Consider the following 25,705-nt stretch of genomic DNA (forward strand, 5'->3'; position numbering starts at 1 on the left):
CAGTCTAATAGGGCCTGGAGGACTTTGAGTCAATACTATACAGTCAGAACCCTAAAACCTAAATATTAGTAAGAATGATTCTAGTAGGCAGCTAATGCATGAATAGTTACATTACCTCCTCCTAAATTCAGTCTTCATTATACGGTACAAAGTCCGAAATCCGGATGTGCATTATACAGAACGATCTAAAATCCAAATCTCGAAACCACCACCAACGTTTTTCTGGTAGGCTTTATGCATGTGCATTTAATTTCCCCATCCACGCATAATAAAACTTCTGGAGAGTCCCTATTCTTAATTTCACTTTGACACTAAATAAAATATTTTGTTATTGAAGACATAATCATTTTAGCATAAAATTGTATAATCAGTAATTTGGCTCCGTTGCTGCGTATCTCAAACCGAAACATTCCACATAGATACATCGTTCATTTGACGCCAACCTGGGGAATTATTATTTATTTATTATACTTTCCTTTCATCACCGCATGTTTATCAAAACCAGACAGCTTGAGTAATGGCTCATGTAGCAATGCCTAATCAATATTTTTATATTAGTAATTGAATAATAAAGGAGTATGGTAACCTTTTATGTTGACATTACGCTTCGCGATAATTACAGATTTACGTTAAATGCTCTAAAAAATGTTGACGAGGAAAAATTTACCAAAAATTTCTTCCCATATGCTAAAAATAGATTTTGCTGATGATATCCATAGACCCAAAGATTACATTTAGGGCTATTTGAATTAACAATAACTGATTTGTTATTCACATAAACCCAGAACCAGCCCCAGGGCTCGTATGGCTGCAGAATTTAGGACCCACAGAGACTGCATCAGGTGGTAAGACATCTAGCACCAGCCCTCAATAAGGCTTAAGTATAAGTGGGAACTTATTTATTCAGAACTTTGATAAGTCTTAAGCATGTGCAAGAAATAGACATAAGTATAATAAAAAACTAAACTAATACAATTCAGACTCAGTGAGACATAACTCGCAGGAACTGCTCCTTTTCTTGAAAGTATTTTTGAAAGAATTATTGGACTTTAAACTGGTTCTATTTCTATACATACGTGTGTATGCACACAAGCGCACACACGTGACGCTCGAAAAAGATGACTACAAGCTTTATTTTCTTTCATACTAGCCGCCTAAAATATATATTATAAAAAAATCAAGATTCTTCCTTATTTAATAATAGAGATGAAAGGGGAAAGGCGCAAGACCCAATCGACCAAACCAATATGATGACGAATGATCGTCTATTACAGGGATTCCAAACCTTTTCCTCGCATCGATTGCTTTTAAACGAATGGTTTCTTCATCGCCCCCTTACATTTTTCTTTGTAATATGTAATATACAATAGAATCATAATATAAGTAATTGCACATAGAGATACAAATTTAGATTAAGAATGTAAACATAAAATTTGAAAAATTGGTTTATTAGGTTTATGCTTAATTATTTTTTCAGTTATAATTACTCTACAGACATTAGGTTATTTCGAAGCAGGAGACTTGAAAAATGAGCAACGCCTTCGCCGGGAATCGAACCACAGACCTCTGGAATACGCGCTCAGCGTGCAGACCACCACACCACGAAGGCATGCCAAGAAGGTGGGAGAAATATCTTATATTATTATTATTTTTAATTTTACAACAATAAACCAGTTTTCAGAACAAAATCACAGATTCTAATAACTTAAAACTTCAGTTTTAATTAATGCGCTGTACTAATGCAGTTCTTTTATACTTAGCATAAAATTGTTTAATTTAATTTTTGAATCACCTTATTCAAAAATATTCAACCTCTTTCTTGTTTTCCATTCCAATTTTGGGTTCTTCATAGTTTTTATGTGTCCTTGTGTTTTTTCGTTTTACTTTTTTATATTGTACTTATTGCATAAAAAATTATGTTTTAAAAATGCTATTGATGTTTTAAATAAATTAAACAATTAACCCAGAAGGGCTATTAGTCTTGAAACGGAATTTTGCATTAAATCATAATAAACGCCTGCATCACTTCTCAAGCTGTTGCTACCAAATATTATCGTCTTGTATTATATTTCAAGAAACTAAATAATGAAGAATCTGCATGAATGTATGTGTGTTTCTCGCATTGTGAAAATCAACGATATTTAGAGCTATCAAATTTCGAATAACGTACTCGTCCACCCGAAATATGAGCACTACTTGAAGCACGAATCTTGAATTTCTAATTTGTTTTCTTACCTTACGAATTTGTTTCATTGCGTTTATTCTTCCATATTTTTTAAACGAATATTTTATTGTCTCGGTGTGCGATAGAAGCAAGATAAAACTTAATGGAACAACTTGTCGTAAGTCGCCAAGCTCATGATGCATAGCCAAATATTTATGTATAGTAAAGGAAATTTGATGATGATAGCCGCTAATTTTAAAGGTTTTCGGATATCGCAAAACAAAGGTGAAATTTTCCAATTAACGGATTTTGTAAAGAAATGCGGAGAAGCAGTAATAAATGAAGATGATATAAAAGAAGTTTTTCATTGTGATGACAATGCTTCTCAATCATCAATCAATTAACAAATGGCAAAATCTGTAGTATGGTTCTAGATCCAGAAAATACCGCTATCGATAGTGACAAGATCGTGAAGAAAGTGACAGAAAAGTTACTGAAAACGAGAAAATTTCGATTGACAAGTTAGTCAGAATTCTCGACACAGCAGTTACAAGACTTTAACAATGTAACTAAACAAGAGATTATGTCTGTCTACAGAATTAAGAGAAAGTATTAGCACCAAAAAACGAAGCAACTTTAACAACTTAGATTGAAAGAAATGTTTAATAAGGGAAATAAATATATATTAAGCTTTTTTTTTATAAATTTTGATACCCTTTACAGCATAAATACTTCATTATTTTATAAATCACGATTTCATATTCTTAATTTTATAATTTCTACATGCCATCTTACTAGATTTAAACTGATGACCTAATATCCGGAATCGCCAAAGTCCCGACGAGTCCGGATTTCGGACTTTGTACTGCATTCATTTGCTAATTTAAACATTTCTTCAGAGTATACTAAGCATTAACTGCTGCTCATATGTTAATTTTTTCATCCTTTTGTAATATATATAATTTATTAATATCTAGTTGTTATTTTAATTGTTATGTAACTAAACAACATGCTAAATGTAAATGCATCAACTGAAAGCTCTAATAAAAATACTTACCACCCACACACAGTAAGTTAGATTAGCCATTCTTCGGGAGATTGCCTGTATTTTAACATGAGACAGATACATAAATATCCATCCACATACACCTACACCACAAAGCATAAGAAGAAGCTTTGCATAATCAGCTAATTTGTACCTAAAGAAGAAAAGTGTTTTTAAAAATTTAAAAAATAAAACATTGTAATAAAATTTTGATTTATATCTGTATATAAATTTGCATTTACACTTAATAACAGCATTAATCTACTGTTCCCGGTCAAAGCATATTTTAAATATTTTGAAATTTTTATGAATTTCAACAAACAGTTATTAACAGCTTGAAGAATTAAATTCATCAAACTATTACTAACTGCTGAAGAGTCACTACACAGTTATTAATAATCTGAAGAAGTAGTGAAAATTTATATCTAGTTTTGTTAATATACTTGTACATGTATAATGTCCATACATGTGGGTAAAATTGCAATTTTGCTTTAAATATTTATTATAAATCTATTGAGTTCATACATAATTCATATTGATATCATGAGCACATTTTGCATTTGATTTTATTATGAAGCAATGCCAGTTTTTATTCATTAGCGATTTTATTATGAAGCAATGCCAGTTTTATTCATTTATTCATTTTCAATTCAATTTATGAGTAACTTCCGAGTTCATCCTCAAACAACTTTTCACACATTTCATTTCCATAATTTATTGCATTAATTTGTAAATTATGATAGTTTTTTTAATTATTATTATTCATTTTATTTTTCTATAAAAAGAAAATGATAATTTATAACACAGAGCACCAAGACATGCCAAGCATAAGTTAATTACAGCAGAAAAGTAATAATACTTACATATTAGTACTACCACTTTAGTATAAAGTTGTCAAATTTTTCAGAATGTGCTATGATTTGGTTATCATGCATGTAACAAATTTTTAGTTTCAACAACTACCATTTCCATTTTTGTATGCATTCATTTTGTTGTATTTTGAGTTCCAACAGTAATTACAGACAAATCATGATATTTTTTGTCTTAAACTCAATTTTAAAATATGTGTTTGTGAGATATGTTTACAATGGAAGAAACTGTAGTATGGTTTTTCCAAGAATATACTGTTTTGCTGCAAAATTACTAAAAAGAATTGCTTTGAATCTATAAATGATCACTAACAATTGAAATTTCTACTAGAACAAAAGGAAAGAAACCAACCTGTAAGCAGGTTTATTGATTGATTTTCAGGAGAAATATCTAACTAAAGTGTGAAATATGTATGTATCTAATAAATAATTTTTTCATTATATCATAATTTCTTGTGTAAAAAATCACCAAAATGCACTGAGAAGGTTGTGCTAATATGTTGTTCCAAAATGTGCTCATTTTAAATTCCTAAATTTTCTTTTGGAGACAAAATAATTTCCCAATTTCAAAGTCCCCTTACCCAAATGTATTTGAATTGGTCATAGTTCGCAAAAAGCTTTATTCAGGGTAAAGAAACAAAGCTGTTGCCAGTCCACAACAGTATAAGATTTGTCATTTACCTTCTAAATTATAATGGTGCTTTCTTCATGATTGTAAAAAAAAAAAAAAAAAAAAGAGCCATTTAAATGATATATGCTTCTTAATAATATTTTACAATATGTTCCATTTACATCTGTATCATTAATGTAATTAACGAAAGTTTCTAAAGCCATATATTCTGTACCTCCACTATAGGATTCTACTTTTCATATACAGGCACTAATTTCTGCATCAAAGATAAAATTCAGTAGTAACAAATTACTTGCAATCATCTATATATTCCTTTATTTAAACAGTATTTTTTCACGATATTTTATTATGCTTTTTAAATTTTTACTTTCTTATTTCAGAAAAGAAATACAAAAAAAAAAAAAAAAAAAGGCCAATGAAAATTGATATATGCTTCTTAATAATATTTTACAATATGTTCCATTTACATCTGTATCATTAATGCAATTAACAAAAATTTATAATTCTGTACCTCCACTACAGGATTCTTATTTTCCTATACAGTCACTAATTTCTGCATCAAAGATAAAATTCAGTAGTAACAAATTACTTGCAATCATCTATACCAAGGGTCCTCAACCGGTGGTACACAAAGAAACAAAGTATTTTTAACTATTAAATTCAAAAATTAAATCCAGAACTCATAAATTTATGTGATCTGAGCTTTATTCGAGAGTGGTGATGGTGGTAGTAATACTTTGTAGTGGTGGTACTAAATGTTTTCAATTTTTATTTAGATGGTATGCGTTAGTCAAAAGGTTGAAAACTGCTGATCTATACATTCCTTTATTTAAACAGTACTTTTTCATGATATTTTATTATGCTTTTTAATTTTTTTAATTTTTATTTCCTTATTTGAAAAAAAGAAATACAAAAATAAAAGGTTTTAAAATTGAAATACAATTTAGCTAATTTTTATTTAAACAATAAAGATTTAGTTATATGAAATAGTAACAGGCCTTTGTTATTATTATTATTTAAAAACAGGAATAAAAGAACTATAAAATTTTAAAAGTTTTATGATTTTTATTTAATAGGCATATGTATAAAAATAAGTATTTTCTGTTATATTAAAAATATCGATTCAGACTTATAAGGTATTTTCTCCCTTCTTTCCGCATGCCATCATGGTGTAACTGGAAGCATGCTTGATGCATATTCAGGTGCACTTTTCACATTCCTGGATTGATATAACTTAATGACTCTGCTCTTCTTAGCTGCACATTGCAAGACTAGATTTTAAGTCAGGTTTCATGTGTTAAACATAGTCTAAAAAATCATTATGTATAGCTGTAAAAAATGTACTTAATTTGCCTAAGCTCCTTAAAAAAAAAATTAGAATACAATGATAAGTTTCTATTATTTATTTAGTGGAAATTTGAATTTATTCAAATTTCCACTAAATAAAACTTTAATACAACACAATTCCTTAAGTTGGAACTCATAAACATTAAAATTAAACAAAATTCAACCCCAGGGATAAATAGAAGGGCTAGGTCATTCCTTTGTTCGACTCCTCACCGATGCGAGCCTCACGGAGGGGGTCAACTGGAAGTAATCTGACGTGTCTGTGTTGCACCTGTTCTGATTTCGCGCATTTAAAACAGTAGTTTCATTCAGTTGTGAGACGATTTTCTGGAGGTCGCACATCCCAACTTAATTTTAATCATACATATTTGCTTTCTAATAATGCAAAGATTTAAAATAATTTGTATATATATATAGTTTTAGTCAGTTTTCCTTTTAAATTCTATATTTAAATTATCCTTTATGTAATATGGCTTCTTGTGCTGTAGCAACGTGCTGTAACACTTATAGAAATATGAAAGGAAGACATATTGTATTTCATGCTTTCCCAAAGGACAATTTGCTTTTGACAAAAGAATGGATACATAAATGTCGAAGACAGGATTATATTAATGTGAAAAATGGAAGAATTTGCAGTGAACATTTTCTGTGCAGGGATTATGAAGATGACGTGAGAAATCGTTTGCTTCCATTGCTGCAAAAGAAACTGTTGAAATGCAATACTGTGCCAAAAGTAAATTTATCGTGTGCAGTAAATGAAATAACACCAAGAAATCGGAGACATTTGAAAAGAAAACTAGTGCAGAGTGCTTTTGAAAGACTACACGAATTAAGCCCAAAGAAAATTTATTTTGAGGCTGAGAACAAAATTGAAGCTGACAATAATAAATCAAATGTGACTGATTTTGAAATAAAACTCACAAGTGACAATGCTCTAAGTGGCAATATCCCTGAATGCCTTTAAGTGTAAAGATACAAGAATGTATTAATAATTTTAAGAACAAAATAATATCCTTAAATTGTAATAAAATACTGAAAAATAAAGAAAAGAAAAATTTTAGAATGTTTGCTCAGCGACAAAGAACATGGACGACATCTAGAAAGAAATTTGTATCGGAAATTCAGGAATTAAAATCCCAAACAGCAAAATTTAGGAAAAAAGCAGATCAGAGAATTTGAAAAAACGTCTAAAGCATATTTTTACAAAGACGCAGATTAACGCATTGCTAGAAAAGAAGGAAAAAAAATCAGGTGGACTAGTGAAGATATTTCATGTTGCATTATCATAAGAGTTCTGTCATCTAAAAGCTACGATTTTTGGAAAGTAAAAATGGGATTTCCTTTACCTAGCACTAACACATTAAAAGCAAGCGAAAAAAAAGCATTAACATATGTTTCAGGTTGTATTCCCTACTGTGTGCGAGACAACGACTCATTTAGGAGGTTTGACTATACCTTCCCATTCATGGATGAATGCAGTTTACGAGTTTGAAAACATATTTTGAGCAGTTCATGATACAACTTACTATAAAAGGAAGCATGTAATTGGCTCTTTAATTAATAAACTGGAGAAACATTATCCTGAAACTAACAGAGAATCAATTCGCTTATTTTGTAGAGTGCAAACTTTTATTAGAATGCATTTCTTAAATAGAATAAATAAGTTCTTAAATAGTCTAATAAAAGTTTTTTCCCAAAGAAAAGCAACCCAAACGCAAAAAAGTGGACTGCTTCAAATGTGGCAGCCAATAAATAATATTTCAACAACTTTGTGACTGTACAAGTAAGCATATATAATATGTTTTGATTTGAAATATTTCTAGATGACATTTTAGAAGTTAATAGCGTAAAGCATATTTTAAATGGGAACTAATTTTGTAAGTTATTGTTAAAGTTATTTTTATTGTATCCTGTGTTATTATTGATTGATTTTATGCTACCTTAGCATTCTAGATAAAATATAACAGTATAACATTAAAGTAATTGGCATAACAAGACCTGCCTCCTTAACCACTACTTTTGAAAAATTAAAGAATTTTTTTAGGTACTTTGAGTAAAGTTGTTTTGTCTAAATTGAGATAACAATCTTACATGTCTTTATTTAGATATAATATTGATGTAAGCCTAAGTTACAAAATTATTAAAATAATATATGCTATTATATTGAATCGGGAGAAAAATATGCCAATATAAAATTTATGATTAGGCTGAAACTCAAACTTAGATTAGCAGAAATTTTGCCATATATAACCATACATGTTTAAAACTATGCCAATTTAAGGTTTTTTGATTAATTTTAAATAGCTGTTATTACAGTTATCTTAGAATCAGTAGTAGAGTTTTCTTAGTTACTATGCAGATAAAGAAATGATTAGAAATAAACAGGCATTTAAAGAAAAAAAATCCCTGCAAATTTAAAAAAAAAAAAAAAAAAAAGGAACTTTATGCTAAGAGTAGCACATTTTATCTTTTATTTTAAAATTGAGTAAGTACTATTAAATTTTTTAATGTTCAGTGTAAAATGCATACTGCAGTAACATTGTCTCTTCTAAATTATACCTATCTTTCACACACAGCTGATTTTAAACTCTGGTTCTTCAAATTTAAAACGCTAATTTCTATGTTGTCAATTGCATCTCCGCGCTCAGTGTCATCATGGCTATGTCATCACTCCCCACTGCCTGTTTCAGGGGGAAAAGCTCTATGAGCTAGCCCTTCTCTTTTAAGTCCTGATTCAACCCACCTTAGTTTGAATCCAAACAAAAAGTCATTACATATTTTGAGAAACAATTTGGCATGGACTTCTCTTTATCATTCTATACATGGATTTTATTTGATACATGGATATACAATACTACATACTTAATAAAATAGAACAAAAATAAATTTATGAAATAAAATATGTAAACAGTTTTATATCATAAGAACTGGAAATAAAATCATTAATTAAAATTTAGTTTCAAATATCTATTGCAAATATAATACAAATATGAATGAAATAAATGTGCCAAAATGGCTGAAAGTAGTACTGTATTTATTGCATTTAACAATACATTTTGTATGGAGAAATGCAATGAAAAGAAGATACTTCAAAAGCTAGTGTTGTTACTAATCACTGTATTAGTACTGCTGAATATGAAATATGCAATAGCCAAGGAGATATAAATTAAGTGTAAAGAAAATATTCCATCAGTAAACTTACATTTTTTCAAAGTATTGATTACATTTACCGTACATCAAACATTTGTTTACATTCTAAATTTCTACTTATTATTTTACATAACAAATACATACACCTGTGTCTGAAACTTAAGGATAAAAATCATTATGCAAAGTTATCAACACAGAATCTGATATATCAATTACACTTAATTTCTAGTAATTTGCATGCATAAAATATGCACAGTAAAAAGCTATTGAATATATAGATTTCCAATTCTTGTGGTTATGAGCCGAAAAGTAACTCAAAAAGTGGAAATCACTAAATTTGCAACAGAGTTTGGAATCACACCAAAGAATCTCCAGAATTTGAGATAGTATTTCAGATGATTGGAGTGATTTCAGTTATTTTCTTTTTATGTTACAAGTTATTTTCTTTTTATGTTACAAGTTATTTTCTTTTTATGTTACAAGTTATTTCCTTTTTATGTTACAAGTTATCTTCTTTTTATGTGCGAAACACAGCTGACACTACACAATGAGCCAACTTGCAAGTCATCTCTACTGAAGCACAAACTGTGGCTCAGTATTTGAATTATGTGAAACCACATGGTCCAGCAATGCGCAAATACTCTGAAGAGCCAAAAAATTATGACTATTGAGTCAGCAGCACGTTGCGCACCAAACATCTAAGCAGCAATCATGTAAAGTCAAGATATTTTGACATGAGAATCTAGGACTTTTCGCCATTGCCATTTCACTGTGGCCATTTCGCAATCTGGACGTTTCACCGTCAAGACATATTTTTCTTTACATGACTGTATTTTAACTTGCCATATTATACTCATATTAAATTTATTTAGTTTAAAAATTCTGTTTACCTTTTGTATATTTAATAAAGGTTGCTTTTAATATGTATAGTTATTTACAAGTATGAGATATAAAGAAATTACACATAATTGGAAAATTATGACAGTATCAAAGAGAACTGGGGCTAAACTTCTGATATAACAGAAGTTATATTATCAATTTTAAAATTATGCGGGTACAATATTTACATGATTTGTTAAAATTTCTTGAAATTTTAATCAGCTAGTTCAGTAAAATCACTCATACAAGCAGGAAATTCACATTTTATGAAATCTGAATAAAATTACTCTGGAATCTTGTCAGCACCTTACTCTCTTAAAATTAATATGTCATGTGTAACGGTGTATTTGTATAAAACTGTACACAAAAATATTTTATATATTATTTTATATAAAATAGTTATTAAACTAAATAGAGTTTTTAATTTAAATCAACTTAATATAATAAGACAAGATATAATACAATCGTGTTAGATGCGAGTTAGATGGCCAGCACATTAATTGGAATTAATCCTTATGTTCCTTGAACTACTTCAACACAATTCAAGCCTTGTAACATGACACATTTTTCCTGCTTGAAAATTCCATTTCCAGTTAGGAAGAAAGATGCAGTGTAAAGGTGCAACTGATCTGCAGTTATGTTCAGATAGTCCGCAGCTTTCATAGTCTTTCTACCACAACTAAGCATCCCAGAGCCACCCATAAGAATGTTTTCCAAAGCATAATACTGCCACCAGCAGTCTGTGTATGACCTGCCGTAGGGAGAGGAGCAACTGTTTGACTGAAAGACAGCATACCCTGACACAATTATTGACATGATGAATGAGAAATCATGACTCATCTGACCAGGCATCTGTCTTCCACTTATTCATGGTTCAGACTTGATGTTCCCACTGTAGGCATAGTTGACAATGATGCTTGGTCAACAGAGGGACATAAGTAGAATATCTGCTGTGCAATCCCGTTTTGAACAATGTTTGCTGAACTGTGTGTTCAAAAACACTTGCATTTAGACCTACATTGTAATAAGCTGTCAGCTGAGCCACCGTGTGACGCTGACTTTGGTGTTCCAAGCAGTACGGTCTCCAACATCCTTTTCTTTGGTGACACACGGATGTCCAACAGCTTGGCATCTACTGCTGGTTTTATCATTATTTATCCACTTTTCATAAACACTAACAATAGCAAATCATTAAAAATCTACCAGTTGTACAGTTTCGAGATACTCGTTCTGAGTCTTCAGGCCATTACAATATGTCCTGTATCAAATTCACATATATCAGCTGTCTTTCCCATCACTCACATAAGTACATTGGTTATAATAAATTAAGGAAAAATCGCAAAAATAGCGATAATTCCCTCAAAAATGAGCCAAACCGTGTAAAATTTGAATATGTTGCCAAGTAAGAGTAGCTGAGTAAAACTCCAATATGCAAATTAGTGCACTGCACTTGGAATACGTCATCTGCAAGGAGCATAAAAGTCCATGTTTGAGAGCAAGCCCACATATTTCACTGTGATAGTGACATCAGAAATCTGAGATAGCCAATTCGTAACAATGTTCTCCAGGCATCATTTGCCTACAGAACTACGATAAAATGCCATTGGGAAACTAGAGGCAGGACAAAGTCAAACAGAAGTGGCCAGATGGCTAAATGTGACTCCTTCTGTAGTTCACAGAATTTGGAGGCAATTTCAAATCACAGATTCGGCACCGAGGTTCAGCCAAGGACAGCCAACTGCTATGACGAGCGCCGATGACCAATATTTGACATTATGAGCACTCAAGAATAGAACCGCTACTCCGACTCTTCTTAGATCCTCACTTGCTGCAGCCACCGGAAGGTTGGTGTCAACGTCAACTGTGCATAGAAAGCCTTCATGAAGGTGGTCTGTATGCAATATGCAAGGTGAACAACCATTTGCATGCCGCTCAAGTCACGTCATAGGAGGGACCATTTGCAGTGGGCACGATAACATGTCCACTGGACGCCTGAGCAATGGAGAGCTGTTCTTTTTATGGATGAGTCCAGGTTTAGTCTAGAACGCGATAGTAGGTGTTATTTGATATGGAGAGAACCTGGAACCCGTTATCATCCATCAGACATCTGTGAAAGAGATGCATACGGAAGAGGCAGTGGCTGTGTTTGAGGTGGCATCTCTTTGGGTGGACACACAGACCTCCATGTTTTTCCAAGGGGAACCGTGAATGCTCATATTTACAGAGATGACATCCTTGATGCTTATGTGCGCCCATATGCCGGGGCAATAGGTAATGCTTTCCTGTTACAGGACGACAATGCAAGACCACACAGGGCTCGCATCGTATATGATTATCTTCAACAGGAAACAATTATGCACATGGAGTGGCCAGCTCGATTCCTGGATTTAAATCCTATCGAGCACGTTTGGGATGCTTTAGGGAGACAACTACCTGCTCTCAATCCGCCCCCTTAGACCCTTGCCGCACTTGCAACTGCTTTGCAAGAGCAATGGCTGTCACTTCATATGAAACTGATAGACCGCATAATTGAAAGCATCACACATCGCTGAATGTGCTGTATTGCTTCTAGAGGCGATTATATTCCATATTAAAGGTACTTTTACTATAGCAAACTGATATCTTCGATTTGTTCATTTTATACATGTGCTAATTTCTATACTACCATAATTGTCTGGTAACTTCTTTTTATGTTATTTGATATCTTACTATGTGTTGTATATTGTGGGTAAGTTTCATAAAATTCTACGTGTAACTTTTTGAGTAATTGTGATTTTTGTGATTTTTCCTTAATTTATGATAACCAGTGTAACTGCAAAAATTATTCCTTACCTTCTCCAAGCAGCAGTTAAATACCATTCCCACTTAAATGTGTGCCCTCCACATCATCCAGATGAATTCATTGAAAAATGTGTGGATGGTCATAATGTTTTGGTTTGTGGTTTGGAATGTTTTTTATCGCGACTCTGTATATGGATATCAGCTAACGACATTTTCAGTGTTGACGAAACCAGTCTTCTGTTTCATCTCAGGACTTGAAAATGTCTAACATCTAAAGATGTACAGTTATTGTTTAAATCAATTCATTATTTTACTCTGACTAAATATTGATTCCGTATGTTCTATATGAAACAAACATAAAGGTCAGTCATACTGCCTGGGCATTGTTAAGAATTCTTCCTCCATCTTTCACTTAACCCAATTCCTATGTGATATTTTTCTGCAAAAGAGTTCTTACTGTTGCTGTGATTTGTTACATCAAAAAGGTCTTTGTTATTGTCTTTGTTATGTAGGAGAAAATAAAAAGCTTTCTCTACTTGTCTCCATTCAAACAGAATTTCTCTGTACATGCAAAAAATCCCTCATCCTCAAGTTTCGGACTTGCACACTTTTGTAGAGCTAGAATTCTTTAAAAAAATTAAATATTCTTCAAAAATTCATAACGGATCCAAATGCAATTGTAACAAATATATAAGAAATTGAAAAATTTGCTAATTGAAAATGTGCATGCTTAAATTGTTGAATTCGCTAATGATACTAAATGCAACCTTTCACTATAGAATTACTTACCGGCTTCTCCACAGAAGAGATCCAAGCTGTACACCAAAAAAGTAGAGAGATATAAAGCCAAGAAGTGAAACAATTCCTTCTTTATTTGCCCTGATAAAAGTATCCCGAGCATCAGAGAGTACAAACAATGTCAAATCCATTTGTGAGAGCAATAACTGATGCAGAACAATAGTCACAACTGCTAAGAATCCAGAACTATGAGCAGGACAGAGAGTTAGGATGTTATAGCATATGATCTGAAAATTTAGTAAGAAATTAAACTCTGAAATATGAAATTGACCCAAAATTTCTCATCGCAATAAATACCTTCTTGTAAGGTATAGCTAACATTACTTTGAACTCATTTTATTTTATTACAACTTTCACTCCTCTGTGAACTATTAGTTCTTCGGAATGGAAATTTAAACTTTAAAACAGCAAAACAGCCAAAATAATATTTACAGTTTTATACTATCAAATAAATTACAAATCTATGTTAAATACTAAACTTGCATTACCTTACGTATTTATTTCAAGCAAAATAAAGGGAATTTTGTAATATTACATCTTAATTCAACTGCTATTAATTATTGATTTTAATATAGGAGAGAATGATGCATAAACTAGTACTACTGAAAGATACATACAAAATCAACTATATTAAAAATGAGTATAATACTATAATGAATATAATAAAATAATATTAAAAATGAGTGTTAATTTAACCATGTATTTATCAATACAACATTTTCTGATAAATTTTTACAAAAATTTAGAGAAGTAGTTTATACTTGAGTTTCATTTTTCAAGTGCATACAAAGAATAAACTTAAATTAGTTTTTCACTCTCTTTTTTTAGTGTTTAAAAGTTCTTTAATTATTATTTATTATTATTAATTTACTATTACAGTTAAAAAATTTACAGATAATATATTTTCACAGAAGTAAATTTGAGGCTGTACACATAAATAACTATATAATCTGACTTCAATAGGTAATTACTAATCTAAAATTAACACTGATTCATTATATAAGTTTTATAGAGACATTTATAGAAAAATTATCAAAATATTTAATGACTGCAATCTTTAATTTTCTCTCTTTACCTTTTCATTGAAATAAAAACTAATAATCCCCACACACATTCATATTATATTAATTAAACTCAATTTTATTTAAAGAGCCAAAAGCAATAAACTAGATCTTAATTTGCTTATAAACTAAATTAATAGATTAGCAGAAACCAACAATATAAAATATACAAATACCTTTGTGAAAGCCAGAGTAAAAAAGAAGTTCCAATGTATTCCGTATTCAGATGCTGCTTTATGGTAGTTTACAGCTGTAGTTAAAACTAGTCTGGCAATTCCCAATAATAGTAAAGGAAATGAAGTGATTAAATTCTTTTTAAAACTAGAAAAAGAGAAGATTAAAGGATCGTATAAATATAGCTTAATATTTTTATAATGCAGATAGTATCTTAAAAGAATATGTTCCAAATGATATAAGGACTTTGTGAATTAATCATGAAAGAGAAAAGAATTATTATTAATAATAACCAGCAGTTAATGTAGCCAGCACATCATTTTGATACTATTTTATTGTATGTTATGATTAAATACTATCTGTTTTAAAAATGGTGCAGTTTTATATTTATAAATTTATTCTTTCCTGTAAGAAATGTTCTTATTTTCATATTAGAAGGTAATAAAAAATACCTGAAATTAGTTTTAAATGAAAAAAGCCTTATTAATAATGAAAGGAAAATCATTAAATACTACTTTTACTTGAAAAAATATGAACATCCATAGAAGGTATGTACTTTAGAACTGTTTCAAAAATAAAATCTTCAGGCTCAAAAGCCACTAAATACGTTATTTGAATGTCTACAAGCACTGTATTCACAGAAAACAAAATAATAGTGATTTATTTATATATCACGCATAATGTTCATTGCTTTTGTCTAAGCATATTCAAAAATTCCGCAAAGTATGTTTCTAAGGAAGTTCCACTTGAAATGTAAAAAATTATTTCTTAGCCAACTTTAAATTAATAATCAACAGAACATAAGAATATCTGTCATTCACGGAAGCTTTTTTTTAATATCTGCCACAGATTAACCACTTCATTGCTTTGGATAGCTTAAAGTGGTTAATCTATGGCAGATATAAAAATTTTCATGCCATATAACCATGCTAATAAAAGAGAATAAACAGGATGAAAAATCTGACAAATAAAATGGTTGGAGTATTATAGAGATCTATTTCTGATCAACCCCACTTTCTTATCTCAAATGATCTTTGCTCAGAATGACGATTAAACTAGGTAAATTATAGTAAACAATGACATAGCTCTGAACTGTCAAAAGATTTAACTCTGGATTTTAACTCTGGTTTAATTTAATCAACTGTACTATTCTGATTGATGTCATTTCATACATTTTCCCTAGAATATTAAAGCTTAATTCAAATGTTGCAAGTTTTTACATGTGTGACATGGCGTTTCCATGAACTTTTTCAACAGAAGGTTAGTTCTATGTATACTCATGTCCAAAATTATCTTTACATGCATGAAATTACAGATTTCTCAGAAACTGTGAGCAATAATTTTATGAATTTCTGTTGATGTCATAACATGTAAATACAAAGGGGAAAAAATAATAACACTGCATACAATATAAAACTCTAGCATAAAACAATAAAAATGATAATTTTATGTTACAAGGCACATTTAGAGATGTGAAAAAAGAATAACTCAAAAATATAAGGTTTACGAATTTAATATGGAATGCCATCTTCCCTGACTTATATACACATATCACAATGAGTTTTTATGCTGAAAATAGCACTGTTCACCATATTTTGAAGAATTAAGTTCCACTTTTCCATTATAATTTTCAGGGCATTTATAAATCTAGGAGGAGGATCTCACTGTGCAACTGCTTTTCCAAGGTAGTTCTGCAAGTTTTCTATCCTGCTGAGAACAGGAGATTTTGCTGGCCACAATGTTCGCTCGATATCTTCATGTTAAAGGAATTCGTCAATAAGGTTTGCTTGATATGGATGTGCATTATTGTCCTTAAACACATAAATCAGATCCATATGCACCCCTAAAAAGTCTTACATAAGATTCTGCATTGCAGAAATTTTTATCAAATTCATTAAATGAGCATAAATGCTATGTTTTTTGATACAGCATTTTTTGATAATATGCTATGATTTTTGATAGAGCATGACTTTATCTAAGAATGAAAAAAAATTCCAATTACTAATACAAATGGAGAAAAAGATCTATAAACTTGGCTTTAAGAATCTACAGAATGTTTCAAAAAATGATTTTATGCAAGTTGCTTAAACAACTGGAAACATTTAAGAAAACTTGCAAAATATGTACCATAAGTAATGTTTTAACTCGTATATTTACACAAAAATTCTGTCTATCTTCTTTTAGAGCTGATAAAGAAAAGAAATCAATTACAATACAATTACTATTCATCTACATTAAGCACTGAATTACTCGAAAATACAACAAAAGAGACGGTCATCAAATCTACACCTTTTACTTATATTTCCTCAATGTCCACTGATGTTTCATCTGCTTTTCGATTATTAAAAAGCAAGCTTTCCTAAAACTCTGGATGGACTATAAAAAGCAATGCAATAGAAGAGAAGCAAAATACCACAGCTACACTTTAAAGAAATGCTAAATTATTTTGATAATTAGGGTAAAGGATGATAATCCAGAAGAAAGGGCATTGATATAATATTTAAGAAATAACTATTTGTGTTTAAAACATTAATTATAGTTACCCTATAAGTATGTAAAGAAATCCACTGATGTATTTTCATCAATTTTATTGAGGTATTGCAAAAAAAAAGAACAACAGTTTAATTCCACCAAAGCCAAGATACATTTCTGTAGGAATCATGGTTAAATTAATATATTCTTTAAAACTCCACGAAAATCAGCTCGCTTGAAATACATCAAAACTAATAAATGTTTACTGAAAATTCTCAGTATAATCAATATACAACAATCTCAATACATAATTAACCTAGTTTTATGTTTATCCTTCCTACAAACATAACACTTTTACATTAAAATTCTAACTCGAGTATTAAGTTTGAAACTTTAAACAGCAGAAATCATCAAAAATGGAGAGAATCAATTACTTATATATATATATATATACATACACACACATATTAAAAAAATACATAGTCTTAATGAAAAAAATTATTAATTCACTGATAAAAAATAGAAGGCAAGTCAATACTTTGTTACTTGTGCTATCTTACTTTTTTAGTTTAGATGGCCTTTCCCAAGCATGAGGTGAACAAAGACCATGAACAAGAACAAATGATCCTACTCCAGCATCCATAATTGACCAACCGTAAGTTTCAGTTTTGGCAAATCGACCTGGAAAGAATGTGAAATCCACAGCAAGGATACAAATAGAAGTTGCCAGAAGAAGATGACCACGATAATCTCCCACAAAATTTCGACTGAAATCCTTCTCGGGTAAAATTTCATTTATGTTCCTGTAAGTCATACAGTAAATATTGGTTATATCAAACAATTATATCTAATTCATAGAATAAATTAGATTTAATTATAGCAAAGTACACTAAAGCTATCTGTTCTATAGGTAGAGATGCTTTCATTTAGGAATTTCTAAAGGAAACTTGCCCATATCAAAATTATATATGAGGAAATCTTGAAAACTTCACATTAGACTGTTCAATTACCATGAATAGAACCTATGCAAATTACCAATATTTTATATTTTTTACCATTAATTTACTGATGGGTAGTGGTATAACTAGAAGAAGGGGGCTTTTTTCATGTCTCATAAAAGGAACAATAGCTCATATTCATGTTACACATAAGGTAAACCATGAAAATATTCATGAGCCAGCTTTTTCTTTTGGATTTTATCTCAGATCAAACTACCAGTATTCATCAGTGTTATATATTCACTCACTTGGCGAAGTGAAAAATCACAAGATGCTGCAGAGTCAAACTGAATTGAGGGGAAAGTTATTTTTACACTGGACATAGTATTCAAAGAAATCATAATGAGAATTTCAATAGCTTTATGCTATTGCTAAGCATTCCTTACTTCATTGAAACTTTCGAATGAAAAATACGGTGCTTTCAATCAATCTGTACCCCCACTGAAAACTTGCAAATTTCTTGCCAAATTTGGAAAGAAATGTTTGTTTGGGTATCTTTACATTTATTTCAATAATGCATTCAGTGCTGATTTTTTTAAAAAGATTTTTCTTCTTTTCATAGACTATATTTTTCAGAGGTTATACTAATCAATAGTTATGTTTCGGGGATAATTCCAGTTTTTCACAGAATTTCACCAATGTATATTCCTTTGCCCAAACTTTAAACCAGTTTCCAACCTGCATTCTAATATTTTATTTGCAATTTATCACATTGCATTTGCATAAAATTTGGTTGTCTCAGAAGTGCAACTTCACAGAATAGAATTTTTTGTATTCTTTATTGTTAGGCTTTATTGTCATAATTCCAAAAAATTCAATACTTCCTTTTTGCATCTGCTGGCAAAACCCACAGTGCCATTACAATTCATTCTGACAAAAAAAAAAAAAAAAAAAAAAAAAAAAAAAAAAAAATGTTCTCAATGCAAAGGGAAATACTAATCTGAAAAATTACCTGTTAATTTCATAAGTGCAAATTCATGTGTAATGAAACTCATATGTGCTATGTGCATACCCAGGTTGTCACATAAATACTTTTGGGTAATATTGTATGTTGCCATATCAATACATTTTTGCAACATTTTGGTGGAGGTGCTGATAATCAGAAAATATCAGGAGTACAAATGACAACTAAATTATGACCACAGTAGCACAAATAAGGAAAAATTCCTCAGAGAGATAAATAAAGTTTTATTTCTACAACTGTTCTGACAGTGAGACACAAAACAAAGAAGTGAAATGTTCTCTATTTTCACAGTTTATTCCAAAATATTGTCTCCAGAATGCAATTTCAACTGTTTAATTAATGCAAAATTTGTCTTGTAACTGCTGTATTACTTTTTGTGAGGCAAATTTTCTTAAATAATATAAATCAGTTAGAAAAAAAAACTTAAGACACACTTTCTGTGTTTTACGAAAGAGACATTCTCCTCTAGACTTTTAAGAAACCTTACTTTTCTGTCCCCAGAATAATAACTGAAGTAATGAAACAAACTTCTAAAACGCCATCAATTATTCTGCTAACATAAAAAGAAGCAAAAGGGCATATTAAACGTTGGAATTAAAACTTATTCCAAAAATAAAAATAGATTTTTTTTTATGAACATGAACTTTTGATATTTTACATATTTTTTGCTACTAATGTTTTTATTTATTTATTTATTATTATCATTATTGAGAAACAAAACTGTGGCCAAACAGCATGATTTAGAGCCAATAATGGATAAATGTGACATTACAGTCATAAGATCTTAGTTTTAGTCATAAGTCACAGGTTATTATGTGGAGCCATTTGACCTGAGAAGTCAATAGACTTTTTTCCTGCATTATTTTACTACTACTGCATAGACTATTTTTGGCTAGTAACTATTTTTGGCTACTAACTAGCTTATTTATAATTTTAACCTTTGCTTGAACAGTTTCCATTTCTATCGAATATTTGGTAAAAAGTAACAGAATGTCATGCTTTTCTTTCCACACCCCTTCTTTACTCTCTTGTACATGCACATTCTTCCCATTAAAGTTTTTTGGACACCCTTTATTTTGGATATCTTTGTGGTTATTTCTGAGAGTACCAATCAAATGGGTATTTCACAAAATTTATACTAGTGTACCAGTTATCTGGGCAGAATGTATGGTCTTTGTGGTATATAGCTTGGCAAAAATTCATAGCTAAATTCGCTGATGTCATATTAACTTCATCAAAAGTTTTGCAATCATAAAACATGAAAGCTGCATGTATATCCAAGACAGCAGCTGAGTTTGAAAAATTTTATTCCATATCTGTGTCTCTAACTTCATGTACTGTTAAAATATGATTCATCCATATAATGGAATCATTGTTTCGTCGACACAAATTAATTCTGTTGGATGATAATACCTTTTAAAATTTTTGTTTAACTCATCCGTAATGGGCTAGATTTTCCACAAATGGTTGATAACATCCACTGCTTCATTTCCTCTTGAATAAGCTCCTGCTCATCATATTGTGTGGGAATGGATGATAATATATAGTATATGCTTATAAATAAGATCACAGAAAGCGGACTGTATCACTTATCTATTTACACACACATTTTAAAATAGAAGAAATGCCATCCATTTGACGACACCGCATTTTTGATGCACACATCACTCAAAGCATTGTAGCAATAATAGAAAAGAACACATAAATCACAGACTTTACAAGTTCATTACCAAATAATGGCAACGATAATTGAATCATGAGGCAGTAGTGACATCTATTGTTGCAAAGACACACTAGAAATTTGTTTGGTAACAAAAAATACTAAACATAGCCCCTGGCCTTGAAACCTTCTAAGGGTTCAAAAAAGACAAATAGTTAAATCACACATAATAACATTAACAAAATATTAGCTGAAAATTAAACTAAAATTAAAAGTTTAATGATATGAGAAAAGTCAATAGTTCATAGTTCATATTAGTCATGATTAGGGATAAGACACAATTTTGTAACAGCTCGTTTGAAATCACCAGCGGCTATATGGACTATAGCCACTTGAACTTTTTTGTCATTGCCTGGATGAATTAAGGCAATTCTTCCAATTTTCCATTGGTTTGGAGGCAGTTGTTCATTTTTGATCAGAACTAAGTCACCACATTTTAGATTTTGAGATGCACGCAACCACTTAGCATGTTGTTGAAGGGTTGTTAGATACTCAGCACACCATCATTTCCAAAAATGTTGCCTAGTCTGCTGAACTAGGCAACATTTTTGTTTAAGTCTTGAATATTTAACATCACTCAAGTCAGATTCAGGAATGGCAAACAAAGGGGCTCCAATTAGAAAATGACATGGAGTCAATGCACTAAAGTCATTTGGATCACTAGACATTGCACATAGGGTACAGGAATTCATAAACACTTTCACTTGTGTAAGCACTGTTAAAAATTCCTCGTAAGTTAGAAGTGTGGATCCTAATACACGGTTAAGATTAAATTTCATGGACCTCACATTAGATTCCCACAAGCCACCGAAGTGAGGAAATGTCAGAGGATTTAATAACCAAGTTATACCTTCTGAGGTAATGTAGTTACATACTTCATTGCTTTTCTTGATGAAAGCTGCATTTTTATAAATCTCTCTCAGTTCCTTACTAGCACCTTTGAAGTTAGTCCCACAGTCACTTGAAATTTCAGATGGTTTGCCTCATCAGGCAATAAATCTTTTTCGAATTCTGTCCATCAAACAAAAAGTGGAATTGCTGCAAAAAATGGATAAAGGCATATCCTTTGTTTCTCTAACCATTCTGGAATCTGTTTATCAATTTCACACTGCTCTGCTGGGAGGGGGGTGGAACGTCGTGGCACGGAATGAACTGGAAGTTGATCTGTCAGCACTATCCTTATCTTCAGGGCAGATGTTTTTATTTTATTCAGCTTATAATTCCTTACTAAATGTAGTATTTCATCTCGATGTACTCCGTCTTTGATATGATATAAATCAAATTCCTCATCATTATAAATATCACGAATACACATCAAACAGTTTTCTGGTTGCAATTCTCTAATTTCAACTATGCATAATGTATGCTTTACGCATGCGCACATTGAAAGAAATGTTTAATAAAGTAAACACATAAATATTAAGCTTTTTTTTTTTTTTTTTTTTTTTTTTTTTGTCAATTTTGATACCCTTTAGATCATAATTGCTCTTTATTTTATAAATTACGGTTTCATATTTTTAATTTTATAATTTCTACATGCCATCTTAACAGATTTAAATTGATGATCTATAATCCAGAAAAACCGATAATCTGGAATTGCCGAAGTTCCGACGAGTCTGGATTAAAGACTTTTGACTGTACATATATACAATTTGTTTCTTTTTCTGGTTTTTGACCTCAAATTTACGAAGAGAACAAAATGCATTTTCGAATTTTAATTAACTTGGTAAAAGTATATTTACGATAGTAAAAGTATTATTTCGGCAAGGGTAAATTGGCAATTTTTGGTGGTACATGGATACCGAGTTTCTGATACCTGGCTTTGTGTAACCACAAAGACAAAATAACAAGTCAAAGAATTGCACAAACTCACTATCCATGTATATACTGACCTATTTTTGCTTAAAAAAAAATCACAGAATTTCACAAACTAGACATTGCGCACTCCCTTGACTTCATGTACACGTTGACCTTGGCATCCATGTACACATTGACCTATTTTCACTTAAAAAAAAATCAGAGAATTGTACAAATTTGGCACTGTGCACTCTCTTGACTTGGCGATAAATGAGACAACAACTTTGCGATTATGCAAGGGGTACCCTTCAGTCTACTCTAACGATCAACTTTTATGAAGCTTTAATTCATTTTCCACTGATGAGTTCTGAATTAAAGTTTTAATAAAGGGAGATTACTTTTTATATTTTTATTATCTTGTATATATTTCCCCTTTTTGCATTTTTAGTTTTCGAGTTTATACTACTATGATCATTTCTATTTTTGAAATGTATTGATTATGTTTAACCCCTTTACAAGGATGCAATTATTAATATTGTTGAAGAAATCATCTTGCTTTGGCTCTAATTTACTTTTAACTTTAGACACTTTAAGTTTATATATATATATATATATATATATATGAGGTTACACATATTGTTATGAAATGTACTTCCCCATAAAGCAGTTTTAGGGTTGCCATAAAATGCCCAGGGAAGGCATGGTTGCCACATTTGGCGAGAAATCGCCCGTTTGGCGATATTTGGCGGCAAAATTGGCATTGTGCCATAGACGGATGGAGAACCTTCTGGAACGAATTCATACCGGTTTAGACCCGAATGTTCTCGAACACAAGCCAAAAGCTACATAAACCCAACTGGTTCGCAGTCAGTTAGTATAGCATCGAGAGTGTGCCTCGTCGAGAAGGCGAGTCGGAGTGCCTCATCTAGAGTGCGAGATAGTGTGCTTCATCTAGTTAATATCGAGTTGGTGTCTCGTCTAGCAAGTCAATCCTTGCAGAGCCGATTGAGTTGACAGTGGGGCAGCGAGTGTCAAGTGGGTCGTTGAGTGCACCGAAAGAATCTCTTAGTGTATCGCGGTTAGTGCATCGTCAAGAGAACGTGTTGAGCTCCAAGAACAACTGAACCGAAGAATCGGGAGCTGTGCTCTGTGTGTCGTCGAGTGCATTGCGAGTTGTAGAGTCTCGAGAGTATGTGGAGTTACGAGAACGACTAAGCAGAGTCGGGAGCTGAACTTTAGTGCTTTGTCGTGAAGCTGTCTCCACCTTGATAGCCTGATAACCTGGAGGCTGTATCGCTGATTGTGTTAGCGTGTTTATAGTACCTCATCGACGACTGTAAACGTGTTTTGGAGCTGTCCTGATTACTATTGTCTAAATAAAAGTGTGTTTCGATACTTCATCAAGTGTTGTCGTTATTCACTCCAATCTACGAACCCCGTATGAACGTGAAGGAAGAAAATAATGTAACAAGTGGTGTCAGGAAAAAAAAAAAAAACGTAACAATAGAAACACACACAGAGCATGAGTTAAACTAAACTACTTTATTATGAAATTACTAATATGAATGAAAGTATGATAAAAGATGAGATGAAACATATAACTGGTGATAGATGAAATTGGTTTAAATAAAGATAATCCCACAATTCAGTTAAGTTGACTATCAGTCTCTCACAGGAATATCAATTACAAACGCATAACTGGAAATAGTCCTTGTTATAAACCCTAAGAGAGCACATCTACCCTCACCCATGGCTAGCTATAGATAAGCATCATCAGCTTGGCTTATAGGAAACTTGTCTGCTGGATCATCAGCACTGCTCGTGGAAACATGTCTTGTTCACAGCAGGTCCAGTGCCTGTCTCTGCTACTCTGCAAGCTGAGCTATGCTGGCGTCGGACCTCTGGGCATTTGCGGAATCAGCAGACATCAATGAGTATGCCTCCCATACTGTGTAATGCTGTGTAAATACTTTTTATTTGGGGGGGGGAGAATGTGCAAGTAACATTTTTCTTTTTTAATTAGGGTCACTGTTAAAGTATAAAAATTGAGGAGACACTGAATAAGAATTTTAATCATAATTTATGTTTTAACTGAAGGTATAAACAGATGTAATGTGTTTTGGATATCTAATTCAAATAAACTGCTAGGTGTTTCAAATAAACTGCCCCGTAGTTTTAAATTTTAGAGAATTTTCATAGAAACTAAGCAGTCTTTAACAGAATAAGCAAAGAAAAAGAATCAGCACGCATATTCGTTCCTGCATTTAGGACTGCTATAGTAATGCAGTACTAAGAGTATTTAAGGTTGTTGCATTTCTCTGCACTATGATTCCTTTTCACTTAGTGCTCTACAACTTAAAAAATCTCTTCAATTTTTAAAACATTTTTTGACTGTGATACATCACAGATACAGGGCTAAGTCTATAAACAATCAAGAAACTATTTTTTTAAAAAAAAGTTTTACATATATGTAAACTTACCTCCACAGGAAAAAAATCTGATTCAAACTAAATTTTCTGTCAATGCAGCTGAAAACTGCAATCAGCAGCAGAAGTGTGAGGATGGAAATAAGAAACCACAGATGCTCACTTAGACATGTCAGAGCCAGAAGTAATATAAGATTAACAGTAAACATTTCAATAGCACCTGTAACACTGAAACAGATTTCAAACATACATTATCAATTAATAAATAATTGTAAAAAAAAACATATTATGGTTGTTCTTTACAATATGGTAACTGGTAGTTTGGCGACATTTTGGAGGCGATAAAGGTTACTACCTGGGACTTTGGTAATAATGTGAGCAGTACTCAGTTCCGATTACACATTATTTTGTGTGAGGGAAATGAGAGAT

At 31.4% G+C, this 25,705-nt stretch overlaps 1 protein-coding gene across 5 annotated transcripts in view; it reads right to left on the reverse strand.

Moving 5' to 3' along the window:
• The window catches only part of LOC118203982 (glucosaminyl-phosphatidylinositol-acyltransferase PIGW-like), an 88,098-nt gene that overhangs the window by 54,050 nt on the left and 8,343 nt on the right, over positions 1-25,705 (reverse strand). For all 5 annotated transcript variants that reach the window (XM_085814011.1, XM_035376306.2, XM_035376305.2 and 2 more), the window contains exons 3-7: positions 25,331-25,504; positions 17,932-18,174; positions 14,902-15,046; positions 13,656-13,891; positions 3,222-3,363 (exon numbers count right to left, since the gene is read on the reverse strand). In XM_085814011.1, the coding sequence (XP_085670137.1) occupies positions 3,222-3,363; positions 13,656-13,891; positions 14,902-15,046; positions 17,932-18,174; positions 25,331-25,504 (940 nt within the window). The remainder of the gene's footprint in view (positions 1-3,221; positions 3,364-13,655; positions 13,892-14,901; positions 15,047-17,931; positions 18,175-25,330; positions 25,505-25,705) is intronic.

The sequence above is a fragment of the Stegodyphus dumicola genome, chromosome 3, assembly GCF_044657685.1.
Source record: "Stegodyphus dumicola isolate Sdum_Otavi_A_Nest chromosome 3, ASM4465768v1".
Lineage (NCBI taxonomy): Eukaryota > Metazoa > Arthropoda > Arachnida > Araneae > Eresidae > Stegodyphus > Stegodyphus dumicola.